This window comes from Cyrtonyx montezumae, unplaced genomic scaffold (assembly GCF_038088225.1).
Source record: "Cyrtonyx montezumae isolate F1298 unplaced genomic scaffold, pur_monq_1.0 scaffold_10, whole genome shotgun sequence".
Taxonomy (NCBI): Eukaryota; Metazoa; Chordata; class Aves; order Galliformes; family Odontophoridae; genus Cyrtonyx; species Cyrtonyx montezumae.
The window spans coordinates 50,395,476-50,418,430 of NW_027071826.1; the positions used below are offsets into that span (position 1 = coordinate 50,395,476).

At 38.3% G+C, this 22,955-nt stretch overlaps 1 protein-coding gene across 1 annotated transcript in view; it reads left to right on the forward strand.

Moving 5' to 3' along the window:
* The window catches only part of MICAL2 (microtubule associated monooxygenase, calponin and LIM domain containing 2), a 129,875-nt gene that overhangs the window by 69,030 nt on the left and 37,890 nt on the right, over nucleotides 1-22,955 (forward strand). Inside the window, exons 18-26 of the mRNA XM_065755340.1 lie at nucleotides 498-602; nucleotides 2,124-2,342; nucleotides 2,572-2,673; nucleotides 3,299-3,430; nucleotides 9,979-10,086; nucleotides 10,525-10,605; nucleotides 12,060-12,246; nucleotides 14,035-14,123; nucleotides 14,342-14,441. Of these exons, the coding sequence (XP_065611412.1) occupies nucleotides 498-602; nucleotides 2,124-2,342; nucleotides 2,572-2,673; nucleotides 3,299-3,430; nucleotides 9,979-10,086; nucleotides 10,525-10,605; nucleotides 12,060-12,246; nucleotides 14,035-14,123; nucleotides 14,342-14,441 (1,123 nt within the window). The remainder of the gene's footprint in view (nucleotides 1-497; nucleotides 603-2,123; nucleotides 2,343-2,571; nucleotides 2,674-3,298; nucleotides 3,431-9,978; nucleotides 10,087-10,524; nucleotides 10,606-12,059; nucleotides 12,247-14,034; nucleotides 14,124-14,341; nucleotides 14,442-22,955) is intronic.

The window sequence follows — 22,955 nt, forward strand, 5'->3', positions numbered from 1 at the left end:
AACTAGCAACAGGACTAGAGGGAACGGCCTCAAGTTATGCCAAAGAAGGTTCAGGTTGGATGTTAGGAAATGCTTCTCTGAGAGAGTGGTTAGGTGCTGCCCAGGGAGGTGGTGGAGTCACTGACCCTGGAGGTGTTCAGGAAACATTTAGATGTTGTGCCGAGGAGCATGGTTTAGTGGGAAATATCGGTGATAGGTATACAGTTGGAGTGTGCGATCTTAGAGGACTTTTCCAACCTTGATGATTCTGTGGTTTCATTTAGATCATAATCTCCCATTGAGAATACTGAGTATTTTGAATTTAATTACATTTTTGATAGTAGAAAGGTTAATAAAATGTGTTGGGGATGAAAATTTGCAAAACGTAGTGGTGATGCTCTATGGTAATATCTCTTTAAAAACAGCTTTTATTTCTTTCTTCTTCATCTTGGAATCCTATTTACTATCTTCCTCTTTTTTTTCCACTCTGTATTTATAACTTAAAAATGCTATACAAGGAGCAAATAGATAGACCAGCACAGCTCTCTTCTGACTCTCCTGTTAACCCTCGCTTTGCTCAACCTAAGGATCCAAGTCTTCTTCCACCTCAACCAAAAAGGCAGGTAGGAACTCGTGGATACCACCAAACAAGCATACTGTTCCTCTTTGTGCTGGGGGCTCGCTGTTATTGTGTAACCACAAAATACATAAAGTCATATTTGGATGTCATCTTCAGAGTTAACTTAGCTGAGACTTGTGAAAACTTCCATGAAGTTCAGTGCTTTTTTTAGACCTGCTTGACCAGATGAGAGAACTAATAGAAAGAATCAGAAACTGCATGGAAAGAACTTGGAAAGCCTATAGATGCTGATTCATGTATCATTTCATCTAGACTGCAAACTGAATAACAATCATTGCATATCTGCATTTAGCATGCAAGGAAAGCACAGCAGTAGCTGAAAAAATTCTATGCCAATTGCATGATGCTTTTTGCTGTTTGTAATAAGGCAAAAGGAGTTTTCTATTCTGAGAAAACTGGCAACATATCGAAGATAAAGGCTTGAACATAGAAAATCTGATTTTAATGACCAGGTTTTCTACTTTCTTAAGTAGAATTTGTGAGAAATACTGCTGGAAGCTCTTTTGCAGCATCACATACAAGGGACAAAATTTTTGAGTACTTGGTTTAATTCTTCCTCTTAGCATTTCCAGTGCAAGCAATCTTGTATCAAATAGTATTAAAATTCACTTTATGTTAGAATTTTCGATGTTAGTAAATATTCTGTAGTGATCTTCTCTTCCAAGAGTAGTCTATGGTAAAGTGAGATCTGAATTGCATTGGAATTCTTCAGGGCAGCTTGAAGAAAAATGCATATTTATAAACAAGTTCAGAATTGATTATTTTTAAGGCAGATGTGCTGTTCTGTAACACTGGGAGCATACTGTAAACAGATTGGGATTATTGTTCTTTAATTTTAACTCTGAGAAGTTTGGAAAGTTTGTGTGATTTATTTGAATTGGATAGATGGGATGAAGTAGAAAACTGTAATGAAAAGACCAACTGGAAAGTAAGTTTTAAGACTGAATGTGGCAAAGCTGAACTGATTGAGTTCAGTTACATCAAAAGCTCTTCTATATGAAATTTAAAAATCAAGGACCCATTCTGAGCTCCTCAGAAAGTGCTATAAAACATTACAAATCTATAAAACATTACATCATGTGTCATGTCACATTAAATCTCGCATTATGCCAAGGGCTAGTGCTGATATTTTTACAAGTTGATTCACTAGTTTTGGGCAGATGTGATGCTAAGAAAGAACTTGACTAAAACAGAAACAAAACTAGAAGGAGACACGTTGTCATGTTCTTCTCCACTGATGCTGTGTGGGGTTATTCATTAAAAATTGGGATAAACTTAGAGGAAAATGTCAATGTTTTCATTATTAGCACTGATGTATTCCTGCATATGGACGCAAGCAGTAGCTGTGCAATGAACAGTATGTAGAAAGTGCTGTGAGATCCAGAGTGTTTCATTTCTAGTTCCATGCATGACTGTGCTGTGCATTCAGAAGCATCTTTAGAAACTGAATATGCTGCATGGTAGTGTAGAAAGGAGATTTTTTTTCACTTCAAGTGTTTCCCAGTTTCAGGTGGTAGCTAGAACTGAACACGAGGTCAGGGAAACCAAACAGTCTTTAAGTGGTTCTGATCATATGGCCAGGAGACCAAAGGCTATAGAAAAAAAAGGTATCCAGCGCAGTCTGTCAGAAACATCTGAAAATCTTGCATCTGCGTGTTCTGCTGCATTTGTACTTTCTGGAGTGCTTGAGCGTCTTCAGCACCTGGACGAAAAAATGAAACAGGTGATAAATAATTTCTTTTCCTTTCTGTCTCTTAACCACATACATTATTCTGTATGCTGTATTTTCCCTAGATATGCTTGCTTTTGGTATGCTTGTTTTAGATTACATTAAGACAGTTAAAATACTTTCTGCATGCTTGCTGTATTCTGATGATAGTTATGACGTTAACTGAAATCTCTCTCTCTCTCTCTTTCTTTCCTTGGCTTTCATTTCCTGGCTCTTATTGCAGAAAAGAGCTCAGACCATAGCAAATAGAGAATTCCATAAAAAGAACATTAAAGAGAAAGCAGCACATCTTGCCTCACTGTTTGGATACATGGAGTTTCCAAAGGTGAATAATAGGTTTTGTACCTGCAGAATTGCTGAGTTAGAAGAGTGATTTTAGAATTCTCAGACTTGGGGGGGTGGGAAGGGGGAGAAAAAAAAGAAAAAAAAAGCCATGATTTTGTTTTTAACCTTTCTTTCATTTTGAGTGAATCTGATAAGTCATTTAGATTTCATTGAATCTGGTAAAAAGTTTAGTTTAAACATTACTGCATAATTTAACTGAAGTAAAACACAATCAAAATCATAAAGCCAGTCCAGAGTACTTTAGCATAAGAGAAATTCTTAGAATAAACCATGCATCACGTTTACAAGTATATACTAGTAGCTGTCTGTTTCTAATGAAGTGGTGAGCAGTAGCTCTCAGTCAGTGAAATTTGTCATGTAACATTTTTTTAATGCATTATCATCATTGTCCATTGTAATTTTTTGTATAAGAAAACTGAGTATAATAATACTGAGATGAAGGTTTTGTCACAACAACTTCAATGGCTCCTCACTATGCAGAAATAGAGAATGGTGCAGAATTGTAGCTGACTTTTTTTCTTGTGCATGACTGTGAAGTTATTCTCTTAACCTGTGCTAATGTCACTCTCTCTTGGATAACTCTCCTCTGTTTCTGCTCTACACAGAATAAGCTGCCTACTAAAGGCTTATCCCATTCTCAGCCCCCAACTCCCTCTTGCCCTCCACCTCACGATTCAGCTGCTGCCTCTTCTCCATCATCTGTAGTTTCAGCTTCCCCTGTTCTTCCTTCTAGACAGGTACTCTATTAATAGATTTTTCCTGTAAAATCCAAACTTGTGGTAAGGCTGTTTGAGAAATGCGTTGGATAAAAGGTGTTGCCTTTGCACAGTAGATCTACTCTATAGTTCATATTTCTCACTAGAATTAAACTTCAGTTTTCTTCATCGTGGTGATTTCTGCATGTTTGTAAGAGGAAAGTCAACAAATGGTTTGGCTATTATTCTCAAGAATAGAACAAGTAATTGAGAAAGTTCTGGCTTAAATTCTGAATTTTTGGTGTTGGTGTTTAATTTCATTGTTCAGTTATAAGTTAATGCCATAGAAATACTTAACGGAGAGATAGTTTCACATTGTGTGTCTATCTGGATGTTGGGGTATTAGTTGGCTGTGCTGGGTGGGTATTTATTTTTATAAGATTATCAGTTGGGCCTGAAGGGAAGAGTCTAAATGATAATGGTTATTTTAACTAGAGAGTGTGTGTTAGGATTGTGTTAGCGTGTGTTGATACAACCAGACTTCACTGTTCTGTTTGTTTACTTATTTGTACTTTAAATTCACTTCTGCACATTAATTGCTAGAACTCAATTATTTGTAATAGCAAGCTTCATGCAGGGGAAACCAGAATAGGCTTAATGAAAGCAATTTGGTAACATGTGAATAAGTTATTCAGCTCTTACTGCTAGTTTTAAAATGTGCTTTTATCTGTGGAAGATGAGGTGACATTGGCTTCCAACTCCACTCTCAGATGTGTTTTAATTGAGGAAAGTTGGGTGTTTTTCAGCTTTTCAGGGCCAGTAAAAGGTCCAGGTTCCCTTTTCTTCACCCTGTAGTGGCAGTCTGGGAACACTGCAACACTGCAGTACTGCACAAGAATATTACATAGTTGTATTGCCTTCATGTGGAACTAAGGGTAGAAACATGATATTTCTGGAAGCACTGAGAGTGACTGCCTTGACCCAGTGCAGACATTGTCTGATGGATGTTCACCAGGACCATTTAGTGGAATTGGTCTAGATATTTTTTATTTGGGGGCTATTCATTTTGTTTGTGTTTGTTTGTTTTCCCACTATATTGTTGATGCTGTTTGAAATCAGGCTCGCAGATGGAGAAGTAACCAAGCAGGTAGATATTAAACCAAGGTGTAGTTTGCAAAGGTACATTCCTTGGATTAGTTGGAGGTGCATTGAGAAAGCTCCATTCCCCTCTTATTCCCCTAGAAAATACAGGCTACACAGCCTGCCAAGGACACTGCAAGCCCAGCAGGTGCCTAACTGCTGTAATCCTCTAATCCTCTTCAGCTTCAAAATCATTGCTTTGCCTAGATTCACTCCTTGCTTTCTGTGACCTAGAACATAAAGCATGTGGTGGGTTTTAAGCTAAGTACTGGCTTACAAAATATCAGGACCTCTTGGTCATAGACATTGGAGCAGTACTGTCTTGATGTAAAGAGAGCAAAAAAAACAGTCTGACCTAGCCTTTACCGTGTGAGAAGTAGGCTTTTAATCACGTGGAAACTTCATCAGCAAGAGGATTTTTTTTAAGTGATTTAAAATATTTTCTGTAAAAAAAAAAAAAAAGCATTTAGCATCAGTGATTGGTTTTGGATGTTTTAATTCAACACCATTTTATTTAAAATGTATTTCTAACCTTTTATTAGTTTACTGCTGTATTTACATGGCATACCAGTAGTTTGTTGTTACAGTAAACCCACACTAACTGAAATCAAGTAAGTGAGAATCCTCCCTCCAGAGGTAATGGCAGGATGAAGCTCAACTGAGACTAGAAAAGCTTGTTCTGTCATGAGCACAGTAAATACACTTTGATCTCATTTGGTAAATTTTTGCTTGGTTAGATAGGACTGCATGTGTTCTTCAGCAGATCTCCATGCCAGAACATCCTGATGCCTAACATGCTGCTCTGTGGAGCTGTATAGGCTCAGGTCCTTTTGTACACTGTTATGTGTTGCGTACTGCTAAATTAAACTGCATTTGGCACAGCATATCTGAGAACTTTAAATAGCCTGATAATGAACAGGCTTACATCCTCTTTCCTCCCCTGTGAAGCAGATTCAAATAAACCCAAATACTGTAGATATTTCAGTGGGGAAGGTAGTAATTAAAAAATAAATAAATAAATAAAACATTAGGTTTTTCTGGGGTTGCCATTGAGCACAAGTGGGTTACCAACAAGAGTGGAAGAGGGCCATTCAGCCATGGTGTTGGTCAAGGCTGCTGGCAGGTAAGAGGAAGGTGCCTCTGCCTGCTGTAGACCTGACAAGGAGTCGCACTAGAAAGGGAGATTTGGGTCAGGCTTAGGTGTGAGGCTAAGGGATCCTTGATGGTAGAGAGCAGAGTGCCAGGGGAAGCCTGCTTTCTGCAGCACAGACTCCTTTCCAGAGCAGGTTGTACCAGCATACATTAGCTTTATGTGAGTAATGTGAATTCTGCTCTGAGGACGATATGGACTTAATGTCCCTTTGTACTTATGCCCAAGACAGTGTGTTAGTGATATGCTCATGACAGTACTTATGGATATGCTTGGATTTTCTTTTCCATCCTATTCACGTACTGTGAAGTTAAAATTCAGTTCTGTGATAATTCTCCATTTTAAGTTTGTATACTTTTCAAAACTTCAGTTGTATTATGTGCAATAAAATGGTGTCTAAATGTGCAGCATTATCTCTACATAAAAAAATGATAATATTTCAGTTGGACAACTGCACTTAGAAGTAGAGGGTGTATGATAGCTTTATAAAATGTGTTCGGACCTTTTTAACTGTATGTATTGGTAATTAGCTGTTTTTGAGAGTGGGTTTATAGGACTCAAGACAGAGACCACAACACAAATTCTAAGAGTTATCATGAGGAAGGTCTCAACTTCAGTATGAAAGAGGGCCACAGGATAGATAAACCAACAGAAAGAGCTCTGCATGTCCTTGTGTAACATCCTGATCCCAGCAGAAGAACAGAAAATATTCAATTATTATTGATTGATTACTGATTGGAACTTAATAAGATACAACCTATGAATATCAGCACCCTCACATCCTTTTAGCATTACTGTCATTTTAATTTCAAGAGAGTACCAAGGTGATTTATTATCAGGCAGGATGATCCTTGACATCTGCTGAATTGTCATTGGTACAGTATTAACTGTGGGGTGGTATATCTACTGATAATAGTGTCTGAGCAGGCCTACTGTCTTATTACAAAAGCATATTATTTAGCCTCAATCCTGAAAGGAGCACTTGAAAGGGAAGTCAATGGATGCATTTTCTTCAAAATTCTATTAAAGACATTGGCCATAACGTATACAATCATTAGAATTTATTAAGAATCAATTTCTGGGTGACAGTACGTGCAAGGTGTCAGTAATAATCAAAACTCTGTTCTGGGTTTAGCCAGTTGTTGTATTTCACTTAGGTTGAATATTAACAATGTTATCTTACAGAATGGGCTTTGATTTTTCCAGTTTGCTGTTAAAATTTGGATTGACCTTCAGAACACTGTATTGATGTGAACTTTATGTGGGTGTATCCATTCAACATGTCTTAGGAACTATGAGTACGTTGCAATCAGTAAGCTTTACTGCCTGCTGAGTTTGTATCAACTGCTTCCCTTCAGTGACATCTCTAATTATGAGCAGTAAACAGGGCTTGGGTGTTTCCTACACAGAGTAACTTATTATTCAAATGTTGTTTATCTCAGAGGTAAAATATATGGAGCAGATGCTATCGAAAAAAAAATACAGGAATCACTCTCAGAGTGAAATAAGACCAGGAAAATCATTAAGGATATGTAACAACAAAAGGGCAACACTGTATGCTTCTGGAAGCAGAAAGCGTTCATTTTATGGAAGGGGTTTACTAGTTGGTTGGCTGTGGTGTTGTAAATGATAGCACAGGGAAATACAGGAGGTGCTTTTCTCTTCCTGCACTGACAACCACCCTGAGCAACCTGCTAAAAGGCTTTGATAACTTGTCACTGAGAGGTCAGCACTCCTAGTAAGTCTCAACACTTTGAGGATTTTCAAGTTTCCTGAAATAAGCCATGTAAGATAACTCAAAGATTCTTTTCCAGGACAACAAAGTATTTAAAGCTGTACTAGTATAAACATGTCTGAGTTCTGAGTGGTAGCCTTTTGTTATATCGATTGTGGCCTCAGCACTACAAAATGGTATGCGGGGGGGGGGGGGGCTTGTGCACATCACTGTTCTCAGGAGTAGTAAGTGCACAAGTGAAATACAAAACATATTATGTTTGCTAGTATCTGAGTTTCTGGGGTAACATAGCAGTGTGCTGTTGAAGAAAACTAAGCTGTATAAGAACTGACTTTTCTCTAGAGGAGCATGCCTCTGGTGTGTAGATTTCGGGACATAACCTTTCTTCTGCAGTGAGAGTTTTACATTTGCGTTATGAAGGGGAGACAGTGGCATCCAATTCCTGTTCCTAAAATGAATGAGGTTTAGAGAAGACAAAGGGTGGCTTTGTGGTTGTGTTGTTGTCACTAATGAGCCTTACAGAGCAGCACTGCTCTTGCTCTCCCTGACTTTCCCTTCACAGTGGGTTTCTGCTCATGGCAGGTGCTTGCAGGGCTTCAAGTCCATTTGCTTTCTGTCCTTCCTGGTCAGCAGCAAGAATTTTGTGTTGGTGGATGTTGATTAGGAGTCAAGAGTTGTCAGCAATCCTTTGGTTGCTAGGTTGGATGGAAATCTCATTTGCTTTTACATGGAATGTGAACTTCACCTAAATTACAGAAATGTTTTGTTTATACATGCTGTAAAAATGTTATTAAAATATGTAGTTTCCTTGTTTTGACTCCCTTAATGTTGGCGCAAATTGCTCCAATGGGTGGAGAGTAGAAATAAACCCACCTGATGAATTGCAAGGTGTAGTTCAGGCTCAGGGATACTCTTCCAGAAATTCAAGTACTTGCACTTTAAGCATAGCCTTATTGCTTAACTGGTTGCTCCAGTGTTTCGCTATTTCAAGGTAAACTGTGTGCTTCAATAGACATAAAAAGCTTTCTTTTAACTGGGGACTCATGGGTAGTAAGTTGTATGTGGCCTGTTAAGTTCAACATATTCAGATAGGAATCCTTAAAGAAGGAAAATTTCATCTTCTGTGATCGTAAATAATACAAACTAACTTAGTTTTCCTATAGAAAACTAAGCAAGTAGTGTCACTTGGTTTCTAATTTCACGTACCACTTAGGACAGCATTCGAGTATAAAGTTAACAGTTTGCTGTTATTACCTAACAAATCAAGCAGATATTAAATATTATTGTTGTATTTTTTATACTAAACAAGTTTAATATAGAATGGTATAGAATGATCCTTTGAATGATCTTTGTTGTCTTCACATACATATTTTATGCCTGCCTATATATTAAGACAAATATATTTATGGTATAACTCTCACAAGATAATGTGGGCTGTAAGGAACTGGATGTGTTCTCAAGTTCTTGCTCTTGGTTGTTGTGTTTTTTTTAGCAAGAATAGTTTTTGTTCATCATGCTCTTTGAAAAGACACCCACAATGCATTAGAGTTGCTTTTAAGTTTGATAGAATTTTAAACTGATTGTGTTTTCTTCATAGTAACTTTCTGACATTTTTTAAAAGCCTTTCCTTTTGCAAGATGTGGCATGATGTCAGTAGAAAACTAAGTTCACTGAGAAGTGTGAGAGCTAAAATCTGTACTCAGTGGAAAGCAAGTGGAGTTTAAAGTGCAAGATCAGTGATCCTCTAGGTAGAAAAATATCCTGGCTTCAGAAGCAGAGCATTGGATCCCTGGTCAAATCAGAATGGCTCTTGCAGCCTTTGGGTTTCCATAAAGGTTACGGTAATATCCAAATCACCACTGGGTAACGTGAATTTGTGTAGCAAATCTTCATGTAAATCTATGAAGTCTTCTGTCTCTTCCTTGTATACAGAAAACCAAAGTACCTACCTACCCATCTGCCACATTTAAAAGTCGCTGGAGAGAGGGAGAAAGAAACACATTGTTGATGCTCAGAGAGGATCCTGTGCAGGACTTCTAGGAGGTTTTCGTAGAATGTTTCCTGTAATGCCAGTTTTGAGGTCATGTTAATGTGAAGTTTAGTCACCATCTCCATTTCTGAATTGTAACACCAAAGTTCTAAAAAGTCAAAGTGGTGGTGATTTTTGTTTGTTTGTTTGTATTTAATTTACCACAACAATTCTTCTGCAGTCGCTGGACAGTAGCTCCTGGCTAACTGTCCTGTGTCTTTTGCAGAGCAAACAGGAGGCCTTGTGCTGTAGTAGGAGCAGCATTTGTTCAAGCAGCTATTTCTCCATCATCTGCAGGGAGAGAAGTTTGTGGTCTGCCTGGGAGCCCCCAGTGGCCACCAGCTCAACTGTGCCATTCTTGCATGAATGTGCTTATGCTCTGCTGGACTTTGCCTCTGCTTTTTCTCAGAGCCTGTCTTTATCATTGCTTTCATTCATTTGCATGTTTTCAAGTTGTTCTCATCTTTTTCTCATTAAATTCTCAAGTAACTGAAGCTCTTCCTTCAATTCTTCATCTTTTCCGCTTTTCTGGTTAGATGACAGTAGGAAAGGTCTCACGTGCAATTGGAGCTATGGCTGAAGTTCTTGTTAATCTGTATGTGAACGATCACAGACCCAAGCCACAAATTCCCCCCTCTGACCTGGTAAGACTGAACTCACAAGGAAACTACAACTTTACTTAAAAGCAGTGTTTTCCAGAGTGTCCTCCTGATTTAAGACCGTAATTGTGGAACACCTTAAGCATTATGAAAGATGGTAGCCTGATGCTTAACTGAGGAATCGAGTGCATGTTGGCAGAATATGCTGATATTGTGGGTATGCTGGAAGCATTTCTCATAATGTCTTCTACTTATACGTTTTATTACTTGTCTGCATGAAATAGAACTTCAGGAGGCTTTTATTAAATGTAATTATTGGTACAATTAGTAATAGAAGATGGTTATTAATCAAGGTGGCGTCTAAAGAGAAATTGGTACAGTACATGTTTATGCAATTATTTTTAACGTGCAAATGCTGAATCACCGTGCTTCGTTTTGAAGAAAGCTATTTTTAAACTCTGACACAATCCTGTTTGAATTCAGAAGCAGTCTTTGGACAGAGCCACAGGTTCTTGCCTTACTCCCTGTTCTCTACATCCTGTTCCCAGTGCTCAAAGATGTCAGGTATCGGGAAGCTAAGTCTGGGGCATTGCGGTGTTGATGCTTACTTATTAGCCACCATTAAACTCTAATCGCTTCTGCTTTACTGTAACTATCTGACCTGTTCTGTTAACACTGTATTTTTAAAAATGTATTTCTGTATTTTTCCATTTGCATGATTATACATCTGTAGGGTTTCACGTGGTCCAATCTCCAACATGATCCAGCACAGCACAATAGATTACTAACAGCAGATTTTATTTAGGATTATCAGCTACTAAGCACAAGAGTGTGACTCATGACAGTGACAATTGTTATTTAAACTTAACACTGAAAAAGTTTTCTGAGGCCTTCTTTTGCTGGCAAGTTAAAGATGAGTTGTGTGGACTGCATGCTGATGTCTGAACATGAGTGGGGCTCTGCCAGGCCTGCAGCTCCTCTGTCTCAAGAGTGGCACCCTTATGTGGTGAGGAGAGGGTGGGGAGGTGGCGGCAGCTGTAGAAGAGCAGGGACGTATGCTCGTGTGTATTGACCGTGTATATTGTTTGTATATAACAAAGAACAGCGCAGTAAAGCAAAGAAACCTCTTCATGCCAATAAATGGAGGCTCTCTATTCTATGTATAATTTATTTTTCTGCACCTTTTGTATGTAGATCTATAGAACACAGGGATTGTGACAATTAGAAAAAAAATGTAGCTATCTGGCCAAATTCAACAAAAAGTTCCATAATATCCATGTTGTTTATATGAGTCATATTTTAAAATCCAATGAATTTAAGGAATGCTATGTGTCCATGGTAGAAATGAAGCTGATTTTTAAACAAACCAAGCCCCAGCTCTGGCTGTTTGCTCAGGCAGAAATGTGGCTGAGAGGGGAGGTGCATTTGTAGGTGATGGACGTGGTGGTTCAGACACCAGTATCAACAACTATTGGCTTTTCTTCCTTCAACTTAAAGCACAAGTCTACGTTTTCCTTAGGGGTAAGGAGCTGTTATAAGCTGAGTGTGACCTCAGTACTACTGAGACAAACTTAGTCTTCAGGGTTTGCTTAGCTCCAAACACATGCCTGTTGTTCAAGGCTGGCAAGGTCTGCCTTCACCATCATCTGAGAAACATTGTCATCTGCAACTATGATTGCAAGTGCCTGAATCAGCATGGCACTGGGTGTGTGGGCCTGGTGCTGCCCCTGTACTTGAGCAAACGTGCCCGTGAACTGAAGGGGGAAAGCTGGGTGCAAGTCCAACTGCAGCTCATTCTCTTCAGTATTATGATGTCTGATTTATGAGTTGTTCTGTAAACCCACAGACTTGCAGCCTATGAATAATAAAAAAGCTGACTGATGCATTTTTTAATTGTGTTTGGAGAAGGGGTCGTGTAAAACTTCAAGTAGTTAAAGCAACTGCTTACTTGAATAAGAATTTATATCTAGGTGTCTTGTAAAGGCTTCATACGTGCTTCTATTTTTATCTTTTAACAGGGATCTCTGCGAAAAGAATTCCCTCAGTCTATCGGGGGGAGCGATATTTGTTATTTCTGCAAAAAACGGGTATATGTTATGGAGCGGCTGAGTGCAGAAGGCCACTTCTTCCACAGGGAGTGCTTCAAGTGCGAAATATGTTCTACAACTCTCCGTTTAGGAATTTACGCCTTTGATGTTGAAGAAGGTAATACAGAAGCTATTTGAGAATATTTTAAAATGCCCGAATATTGATGCTTTTAATGGAACCAGATTAAAAGACCTAGTGGAGTAGCTCAGCCAGGAGGAGCCCTGCCAAGTATGTTGTTTGTGTCCATGCTGACCTTTGAGTCCTTCCACTTTTTTCAAAAGAAGCCAATTCAGACAAATCTGAACTTTTAATGAAGAAATCACTGCAAAATAAATCAGGTGACAAAGTTACAGTTTGTCCAGTCACAGGTCAAAATTGGGGTGGGAATGGAAAGGCGCTTTATCTCTGACTGTCAACAGTACAGAGTTATCCCTATCAGCCACTGATAACTAGCCTTTAAATAAAGCAAGACAAGTCAGAGCAGTGGTAAATTTATATGGGGGATATTGGTTCTTTCAAGATGTAATAGCTCATGAGGTGAAAGCAGTAGTACTGGCCAAGAAGCAGCGCCCTTTATTGCAGTCAGTTGCAGAATGGGAGGTTCAGATCTCAGGCTGTTGATGCCACCTACAGCCTGAGGCTTGGGGGCTGGGGATTGCATGTTGTTTTGTTTGCTTGCTTTTTTCTGTTCAGATGGAAGTTATTAGAGTATATCAAAATTACCTTGCTATGATTTGAGTATATGTGAGTACTGACCTGATCTCCTCTTACAAAAGGATTAAAGACAGAGCCAAAGATGGCTCTTCTGCAATCTAGAGTCCTCTGCAAAGATTTTTAACTGATTATTTGACTTTTTGCTGCTTGATGTATTGCATTTCTTCATGACTTGGAATCTGTAGAATCTTGTTTTTTTCTGCTATTTAATAATCTTAGAGCCTTGTGTTAGATTAATTTAAGGCTTTACCTTATTTAATGAACATGCAAATCTGTATGCTGTAAAAGAAACCCAATCAAAGCACGTGGGCCGAGGCAACCCCCTGCTATCAGTACAAGCTGGAGGATATAAGGACAACTCCAGTGTAAAGGACTTGGGGGTTGCTGGTGGATGGCAAGCTGGATATGAGCCACCAATGTGCCCTTGCTGCCCAGAAAGCCAACTGTATCCTGGGCTGCATCAAAGGAAGCGTGACCAGCAGAGTGAAGGAGATGATCCTGCCCCTCTTCTCTGCACTGGTGAGGCCTCATCTGGAGTACTGCATCTAGATGTGGAGTCCTCCGTACAGGAGAGATGGTACAAGACCTGTTGGAGCAACTCCTGAGGAGGGCCACAAAAATTATCCAAGGGATGGAATACCTTTCTCAGCCTGTCCTTGTAGGAGAACTGGGTCTGTTCAGCCTGGATAAGAGAAGGCTCCAGGGAGACCTGACAGCCTTTCGCTATCTAAAGGGAGGCTGTAAGAAGGAAGGGGACAGAGTCTTTGTAAAGGTCTGTTGTGACAGAACGAGGGGAAATAATTTTAAACAAAGTGGTGGAAGATTTAGAGCGAATGTTAAGGAAGAAGTTTTTTATGATAAGGGTGATGAAACACTGGAACAGGTTGCCCAGAGAGGTGGTGCATGTTCTGTCCCTGGAGATATTCAAGGTCAGGCTGGGTGGGGCTGTGAGCAACCTGATCAAGCTGTACATCTCCCTTTTCATTGCAGGGGAGTTGACTAGATGACCTTCAAGGGTTGCTTCCAACTCAAATGATTCTGTGATTCTGTTAAGCTGTAGGCAATGCAGAACCAGCAGATAGTTCCCCGTTTCTTTTGCTGCCAAACCATTTGTCATCTTGATATTTTATACACAAAATAGTGGGTTGAAGTAAAGACAAAAGATTGTGTAATTTACTTTTTCTCTCCTAGGTAAATTTTACTGTAAACCTCATTTTACACACTGCAAAATCAGTAATAAACACAGAAAGAGAAGAGCAACGTTACAGGTCCAGTGCAAGGTATGTATTGGTTATATTGCTAAAGCAGGAAGCTTTATCTAGAGCACAATACATTATGCGTAGTCTTGTTTTCAGTGGAAATGAGTTCTTAATCTATAAATCTGAACTTAAGAACAGTTTGAAGTGAATGTATATATAAGAACTTGAAAACAATAACAAAAACAGGACTTTACATTTTTTAGAATTATATTTAATACACTTTTAATGCTTTTTATAAGGAGGCAACAGAAGCGTGGAAGAGAGAAGAACTCAGACCTACAGAGACTACCACAGAGAGCACTTTAACTACTGCTAGCAGTCCAGAGGACAGGTCCCCAGGTATCCTGACTTCCTTCTTTAGGCACACTCTAAGCTGGCCCCTTCGGGTGACAAGGGATCTGCTTGACATTCCCAGACGCCTGTCTAACTGGATGCATGGTTTTCTGCACGCTACCAATCTTCATTTCAGGGACAATGCATATAACTATACCTACTTGTACGAACTCTTGAGCCTTGGTGTGCCGTTCCTCTGTGCTCTTCTAGAGGTACTTACTCATATGTACCGGGAAGCAGAGCTATCCCTCGAAAATGTGCTTGAATGGGCAAAGAAATTCTATAGGGTTTAAATTTTCCTGTGTGTCTTGCTCACAGTTGTGCCTTTCAGATTTTCAAAATGAGCAGCCTTGCTATTTTCCTGAGGCATTTTCTTTTTACTTGCAATTTAACGTGCGACTTAAGGATATATTCCTTCTGATATAAACTAGGTGCAATCGAAATTTTCAGTATAAAATGTACTGTATGTTAAATTATGAAGGATGATGTCCAGGCGCATTTCCAGAACACAGTGATGAATGAAGGATATTTTGTAATTTTTTTTTCTGTTTTGTCCTGTTTGGGATCAGACCGTTGGGGACAGGTACATTTTAAAAGCCTTCTTCCCCTTCACTTTTCTGTTGTTGGACAAAGAAAGAGTTTTTGTTCTTTCAGATGTTTGGTGAATATTTATGACAAATAACTGGGTTTTGAAACCTGAATATGGCGCATCCCTTTTTTTTTTTCTTGCTTTCATCTTTTCTATGGGTTATGAGGTTTATAACTTGCATGAATGTTAAGAAAAAAATAATAATGTGTCAAATTCATATTACTCCTAGTCATGCCTTTTACATTTCATGCTCTTTGTTGATAGTGAATATAATCTGTAATACTAATTTATTTAACGTGTTGAAATAAATCTGAAGAGCAAAGCTTAGCTGAGTGAAGGTCTGATTGAAACTGCACATCAAAGGAACTAGTAGTGTTATTAGATGTGAATTAATCCTCAATTCAGGGCTTCTTTGTTAGGGGGCTGTTTCAAGGAATACTGAGTTGTGGAACATTTGTATGTTCCTGAACTCACAACTGGTCCTATTATGTTTAGAATTTTTTAAGAATACAAGTTTAGAACAAACAACAAAAAACTATAAACTTATTCTAAGGATATTGCTTCTTAGGTATAGTTTATTTTCAATATGTAAAGCTGATAGCAAACAGACAAAATTCTGTTTTCTGGAGCAACTGTTAAATAAATCTTTCTGGTGTCTCCCATCAAGGTCTACCTTCATCAAAAGCTGTCAGGAGCAGGTTAAGTAGGGCTATTAAACAGCAAGGAGACAGTGAGAACATCCCAAATTCTGATTGATTTCTCAGCCTAGGTAGCCAGTGAGGTTAGCATGCGCCCTGCCTGTAAAATACTTAAATATTTAAATTTAGATGTTAATCAAGAAATAGGTCAGCATATTAATGTGACAATATGCATAGCCTAAAATGAAAAGTATCTGTAACATTTCTTTCTAGCCAACGTAATATAACGTAAGTAATAGGAAATAATTTTATGTTCAATTTGTTCCAGAGTTTGAGGATGGTCTTTTAGTAGTCTCAAATAAGTGTGCTTTTTACAGACTGGGTAATTTTATTTTTTATTTTAAGTGAACGTGGGCAAAGACGATTTAAAGTTGTCTTACCTCTTAGATATTAAAAGCAAAGATGTGTTCTGTTTAAAATAAATGACAGAATGGATTATTCCACTAGGTATTTTGTTGTAATTTTTCAACTACGAGGATAAAGCTTTTCCCATTTTATAATGCTTGTATATTCTGGGGGAAAATGTGTGAAGAGTATGCACAGAACCTGAAAAAAATGCTTGAAAAATTGTCTAGGTATAAGCTAGCATTTGTTTGAAGTACACTGCCATTCATGTTCAAATATGTGTTTAGCCAAACTTTGCTAGAATATTGATTGGACACAGTGACCATTATAACAACTGTGGTAAGCATCTGAATATATATTAAGAAATATATCTATCTCTTTCATAGCATTTAAAAAATCTACTTTGGAACAGCCTACACTTTTAAATTATTTTCTAGTGCAAGTAGTTGCTTCACTGTAAATGGAAAAAATCTGCGGTATGATTTACCACGGTACTCCTGCAACACGGCAAACTGTTAAATGGTAAAATTTTAAAGTTAGACTCATCCTCAATTTCATTTCAGTTTGTCATTAGCATAGTCTTGCAAATATATTTTTCCTGATGTTTTCTTTTGCTGTTCACTACAAGAAATGCTTTGCTTTTCAGCAGAGTGAGTGAAATGATAAACTTACAGAAAATGGTGACACAGTAAGAAACTTGGAAATCTGTGTTAACTGATGAATTTAAATGAAGTGAATCTTAACTAGGGGAAAGCATTTTCTTTTTAACAAAAAAGATGATAATTATGTTATATAGGTTTATACAATAAGGAGAAAAATCACTAAATTCTCACAACAGACTTTAGAGAGGGTATGGGGAAACGTACAAAATAAAAAAACATTTTCCTGAAGGATCCTAATTATACAACATATACCTCGGGGATTTTAGAGATTGTTGGGAAGGTTGTGTATTGGTATCAATCTGATAATCTAATGGCTAGTTGTCTTTTTTTTTTTTTTTTTTACTCTTTATCTTAATGTTCTGTCAATATGATTATTACCTATTTGTCCCTGTTTGTGATTTAGTGGAAAAAAAAACAAAAGCAGTTTTATTTTGGGCAATTCCTTTTAAACTTTCTGATGCTTTTCTGTATAATCAAGCTAAGTTCTGTGTTTTGTTTTTTTCTTTGCTGTCTTTGTCGATCTCCCTCGTTACTTTTAGTCCAATTCATCATTCCGGTGTTGCACCCACTCACTGGCTGAAGTCTTTATGCTGTCAGGTGATTTTTCTGCTTGCCAGTTCCAAAATTGTGTGACTAACACTGTCGTTTGACAGCATTTCACTGCATTGATTTTTGTGGTTTTTTATTTTTAATACCATTTTGGAGCAAACTGTGTGTGTCTGGTATATTAATGGATATGAGCTTTGGCATGATCATTTAACCTGTTGCTGAGTTTAGTTCTGTAAAAGGTTACGTCTGCTCTCTCTGTAGAGAATATTTTTCCTTCTGTGTCTGTGCATGTACGCTTACTTTTCTTACATCTTTCAGGTAAGTTAGGCAAGTGAATAAGTTGATTCTTGGAAGAACTATTTCTTATTTCTTTCAAGGATATTTTAAAATAAGGTCACAGTAAAAGCCAGGTGATTCTCCTGAATAGCATGAATGCCTATTTCTATTGTGCTCAAATGTTCAACAAGCAGATTTTCATTGAGATCAGATATTCAATGAGCAAGCAACATTTGAGCAGTGTTGCTCTTTCTAAGTGCTTCTTTGCTTTCATGGTAGAAAATTATTTTACAAGAAAAATCGTTTTTGAGTTGTTTTGTTAACTAATATCAGCTCTAACGAGGCCTCGTTTGCCCTCTGATTAATGGATTTGTTTTGCAGCATGAGAAGTCGCCAATACTCTCCATGACAAATTAGTGCAATTACTTTGTATATATTTTTTCTCATAAATTGGTCTGTGTAATCCCATGATAATCTAAAAGGGGAAAATGAATCCAGAGAAGAAGCAAGGGCTCAGCCTGACCAGCCAAGTGCCCTATGCTTTTGGTTGATGTGGTCAGGACATAGCTGTACTTGCCGAGGATGCCCTTCAAAGGGAATGGCAACTGGGAATTGATCTAAGCAGCAACTTTGGGGGGGGAGGGGAGGGGCACATGCTGTGCCACTTGTCCCATTTCACACACTCAGTCAGGAATGAAGAAGAACTGCAGGGTCCTTATCTTGCTGACCTGTATGTTTGCATGATTAAACAATAGTACTGATTTGTGTGCATACTAATTTGTCTTGATGGCTTTTGAAGTTCCCTTGCTGGGCCCATACAAAACCTCTCTATATTCTAAGCGTCACATCTGAAAAATGGCTAGGATGCACCTTCCTATTGCAGGACTGTGGTGTTCAATTGCTAAGCTCAGCATGATTTGAGATGAAGGTTTTGACATAAAGGTCTGCCATTTCAAACCACATTCCATTGCTGTGCTATTTTTACCCTCTGTTACAGAGTCTTCCTAGCTCTTCCTGGCCAGTGAGGATTCTGTCCTTCTCTTCCTCAATCTTCTTTCTTCGCTTTACATTATAATCTTAATAGAATATTTTTATTCAATAGTTTTCAATGCTGTATTTAAAATTTCACACGGAAATTCTGTATTTTGCACACAGTGAAAATTGTTTCAGCTCTATTTATGGTATTTGCTGTAAAGAAAAATAAATGTAGTTCTTTATAAGACTCCTTGTTTCATCTCTTCCTTTTAAAAATATTTCTTGAACAGTAACTTGATGGTGTCTTTATGCTTGTTTTTACAAGTTCTTCTGATGGATGCTGTTGAGTTATTTTTGTAGTGGCCTGACCCAGAGGCCGGAGAGTTTTGCTGTGGTGTTATAATTAAGTGTGTGTTCCTTTTGGAAGGTCCTTGACCCTGAGATTTTAAACTAATTATCCTATCCACTCGAGACCAGTGCCTGGTGTTGGGGTTTATCCTTCCTGGTGCCTCTAAATTGGTGTTGGTGAGCATGGGGGTTGCTTGCATACATGAACGGCAATTGTGCTCTTCCCTTTGGATTCTGGTATCTTTCCATATGTTTTTATTTTATATATTAACAAATATCAAGCTACGTTATGTGCATTTGGGATCTTAGATCATGTATATATAAAAAAAAAAACCAAACAGATAATAACTGTGAGTAAAGTTTCATTTTAGCTGCTGACTCTGGACTGCTGTTTGCCAGCTCCCTGTATCTTCAAGACCACTTGAAGCTGCATCTAACACTGACTTACTATCTGATAACAATGGATTCTTCTAATTTATTTGATATATTGCTTGCTTTCCTTTGCTTTGCTGTGTTTTTATTTTTTTTTAATTTTCTTCTATTATTTTTAAAACTGGTGTTGTAGTTCTTCTTAAACAGCGCATTCTCTAGAACAGCTTTTCTAAGTGTTCCTCCCCTGCTTTTTTTTTTTGCTCACGCTACAGTTCTTAAGCTAGCATCTCTTCCTTTGTATTTCAGAAGAAAAAACACTGAAAGAATAGTCCCAATTACTTAATGGAAAGATTATGATTTTTGTTGTTGTTGCTGTGAAGTCATTTCAAACTGAGCCTCACGAGAGTTGTTTGAACAACAGGAATTATTTGTTAATTTTTTTGAAGTGTTGCTACAGACAACATTGCAGAAGAACAAAAAATGTTAGACCCAATGAACTATTCTATTTGCCAAAGAAAAAGCCACCAAGCACAGTAGAAAGTTCACTATCCCAGCAAGAGATGATTTGCATAATGAAACCCTAGTGCAGCAAGTGTCATTGCACTTGGCGCTTCCTTAACTGGGATGGGCAAAGCAATTTGGATCAGGGTAGGTCTACTCTCTGTACAAATTACAGTCTTGAGGCAGGCTTTTTTTTTTTTTCCCCATCTTGGTAATTTTAGGCAGAGGCGTAGCAGAGAAACTTCAGAAGAGGTTTTTGAGTCTGCAAAAGGTGATGATTTGTTTTGTATTGAAGCCTTGGGAGGCACCACATTTATGTTGTCCTCACAAACTGTTTCACTTACTCCTGCTAAAGTATTAGAACAATAACTTGGAATATTGTTAGCATTTAATTTGTCGTAACTGTTTTGGGTTGGTTTTTTTTGTTTGTTTGTTTGTTTTTGTGGTGGTACAGAAGGCCCCAAAAATCAAATCACTACCAAATCCTGTCTTTAAAGGATATACTTCGTAGTAAACAGACCATGTCCTCTAATGGTAGTGGATAACACAGGATATATTGCATGGATAAGAAATAAAGCAGACAGAATGAGCAGTGCGAGAGCTTGTTCCTTCCTTCTGAGTCAAAATACTCACGCAGTGGAAATTGTAAATGTTCATTAATTTGATCTCAGTAATGCTGCTGGAGTTACCTGGTGAATTAAGTTCTGTGTGAATTTATCAAGGCGAATTCAGGACTCACGTATCCTGGGGAGACCCCATCCTCTGGCCATCCCTCTCAGTGAAGGGAGGGCTGATTCTTCCTGCTGCCCTTTCACTGTGCTCTCTGCCAAAGCTCCAGCCTCTGGCAGGCACATGTTGACAGAAACCACGTGTGCACCACAAAGTAGCCACACAGTGTCCCTTCAAGCAGCTGAAAGTGACCGTGGTGGTTGGTGGAAAAGCAACTACTTTAATCTTATGCTGCAATTGAACCAGGTGCTTTCCAAAAATCATGGGTTTTGCAGCAGGTGATGCTGCTTCTTTATATTGTCAGTGTGTGCTAAGAGAAGGAAAGCTATTTGTTACAGATGGCATTATAGTGCTGGATCTGCAGAGTTTGTTTGCTTTATCTGTCAGGTTCAGGAACTGCACACCCTCACTCTCCTTCCTACTCTTCATACTGGTTCACATCTTTTTTGAACTCATCTGTTGCTACTAGCCCTACGTATCTGTTAATGAAAACAAACATGGCAGAATCCTTCATATATTCAAATTATGCTAATGCTTTATAATGACAAAGATCATGCCATTTTTAGGCATACTGTGTTTGAGTGTAATGTACAGACAAATCTTAGAATTGCTTAGACTCAAATGAGAACCTTTCGTTAACTCCGTCAACAAGAGTAATTTCTGTTCCTCTTGGTTTCTTCTAGACTGCTGCAGCAATAAAATAACAGTGAACATTTATTTTCTGTGTATTCCAACCTCAAGTAAGGGCTGTGGTCTTTTTCCACAACATTATGGCAATTAGTTATTATAATTGGCCTTAATTCACTTCTTGCTCACTCATTCCACACATTCCAGTCAAAACAATGAGTTCTGAAATGCTCTGAATTCTGCATCAAGATTTATATTTTGAAAGGTATTACGTCTTCGTAGATGACTTGTGTTGTTTTTGGTTTTGTTTTGTTTTGGTTTTATTTTTTATTTTTTTGCCTGGAAGATCATGTTGCTTAAAATCAGAAGACATTCTGTATTTAATGCTTGATCCAAGTACATGTATCACTCATGTAAATATTTCCCTTAGCCTTTTTCTTTTGCTTCATGGGCTGTTTTAGCATAAAAAGAATGGAAGCTCTGATCTCATCTCACCAGGTGGTGGTGTCCAGGCTCATCTGAAATGACTGGAATTTCTGATGTTCTTCTGAAATGAGACTTTACAAGGAAATTTGCATGTCACTGTGTTCTTTTATTTGCTCTTACATCATTTGTACTTCAGGAAGTAATTCCTATCTTTGTTTTAAGGTTTATGGTATTCGGAGTGCGTGTGTAAAGAAAAATAATATTTTGGCAGACATTAGGTTGCTGATCATTCTAGGGACAAATCATTTTGGCTGCACTCTGAATTTCTAATTACTACATGCATTAATATACCAGACTGACACAGATTGCTCTGATAAAATAAACATTTGCTCTGAAATGGTGGGGTTTTGAGAAACAAATTTCTGTAAATAATATAAATTCATTATATTTAATAGTTTTTCAATTAGTTGCTTTTTCCTTTGTAATAATTTTTGCTTTGTTTGTATTAATATTAGTATTTAACATGCACTGTCCTGGATGCATTCAAAAGTGTTCTTTGGGTTCTGTCTTGCTTTGTACTTCAAGCTCTCTGGTTCTATTTTGTGTCTGTTCATCAAGTATGGAAGCTTCGAAAAAGTGCCTGGGCCCACAGGACCATAAAAGTTGCTCTGTTGTTTTGGGGGCAGTGGATAAACCCATTACCAGACCTCAGCGGAGAAGGGGCATCACTGAGCATTTACAGGCAGCAATCTGGAAGCTGGGCTGGAGATCAGGCCCTGCTTCTACTGGGAACTGCATGCTGCCCCACTAAAATGGGAAAGCAGGTTGGCTTTGCTCTCTGCTTTTTTCTGCTTTTTTCTAGATAGCATAATGTGCAACTGAATTCTGTAGACAAACAGTTTGAGCTTATGAATAAAGGGCCAGAAAGGTGGAAAGAACTGTGATGTGAAACAGCACATCTCTGACTGGAGTGCTTTCTCAGGGACAAAGGTTTACCTGGTGGTTTCTCAAATGTGATAAAAAGTCAGCATTCAATAAACAAAGGACATCAATTTGGGAATGCTGTTGGAAGCCCTATAGCCTCCTAGTGCACATCTGTGAAATAACTTAATGGAATGTCTCTGACTTCAAGCTCTAATGCAGGTGATGCTCCTGGGCAGCCCTGCATGTTTTGAAGCTCAGACTGCAGTGCTCAGCTGAGGTTATAATAGGTTTGAGCTGGGATTTCACTCCTGTATAGGCTGGTAGCCAGCATATTGCCACATGACCTAAGAAATCTGGAGTAGTTCATTCTATGATCCCATTTCACAGTCCTTTGTGGGCAGAGGCTTCCCTGGAGAGTGCTTTCTGCCCTGTATCTTGTCTGTGTGCATGCTGGGTTCATTTCAGCTGTGCTTCCACAGTATTGATGGCATCTTCCTTC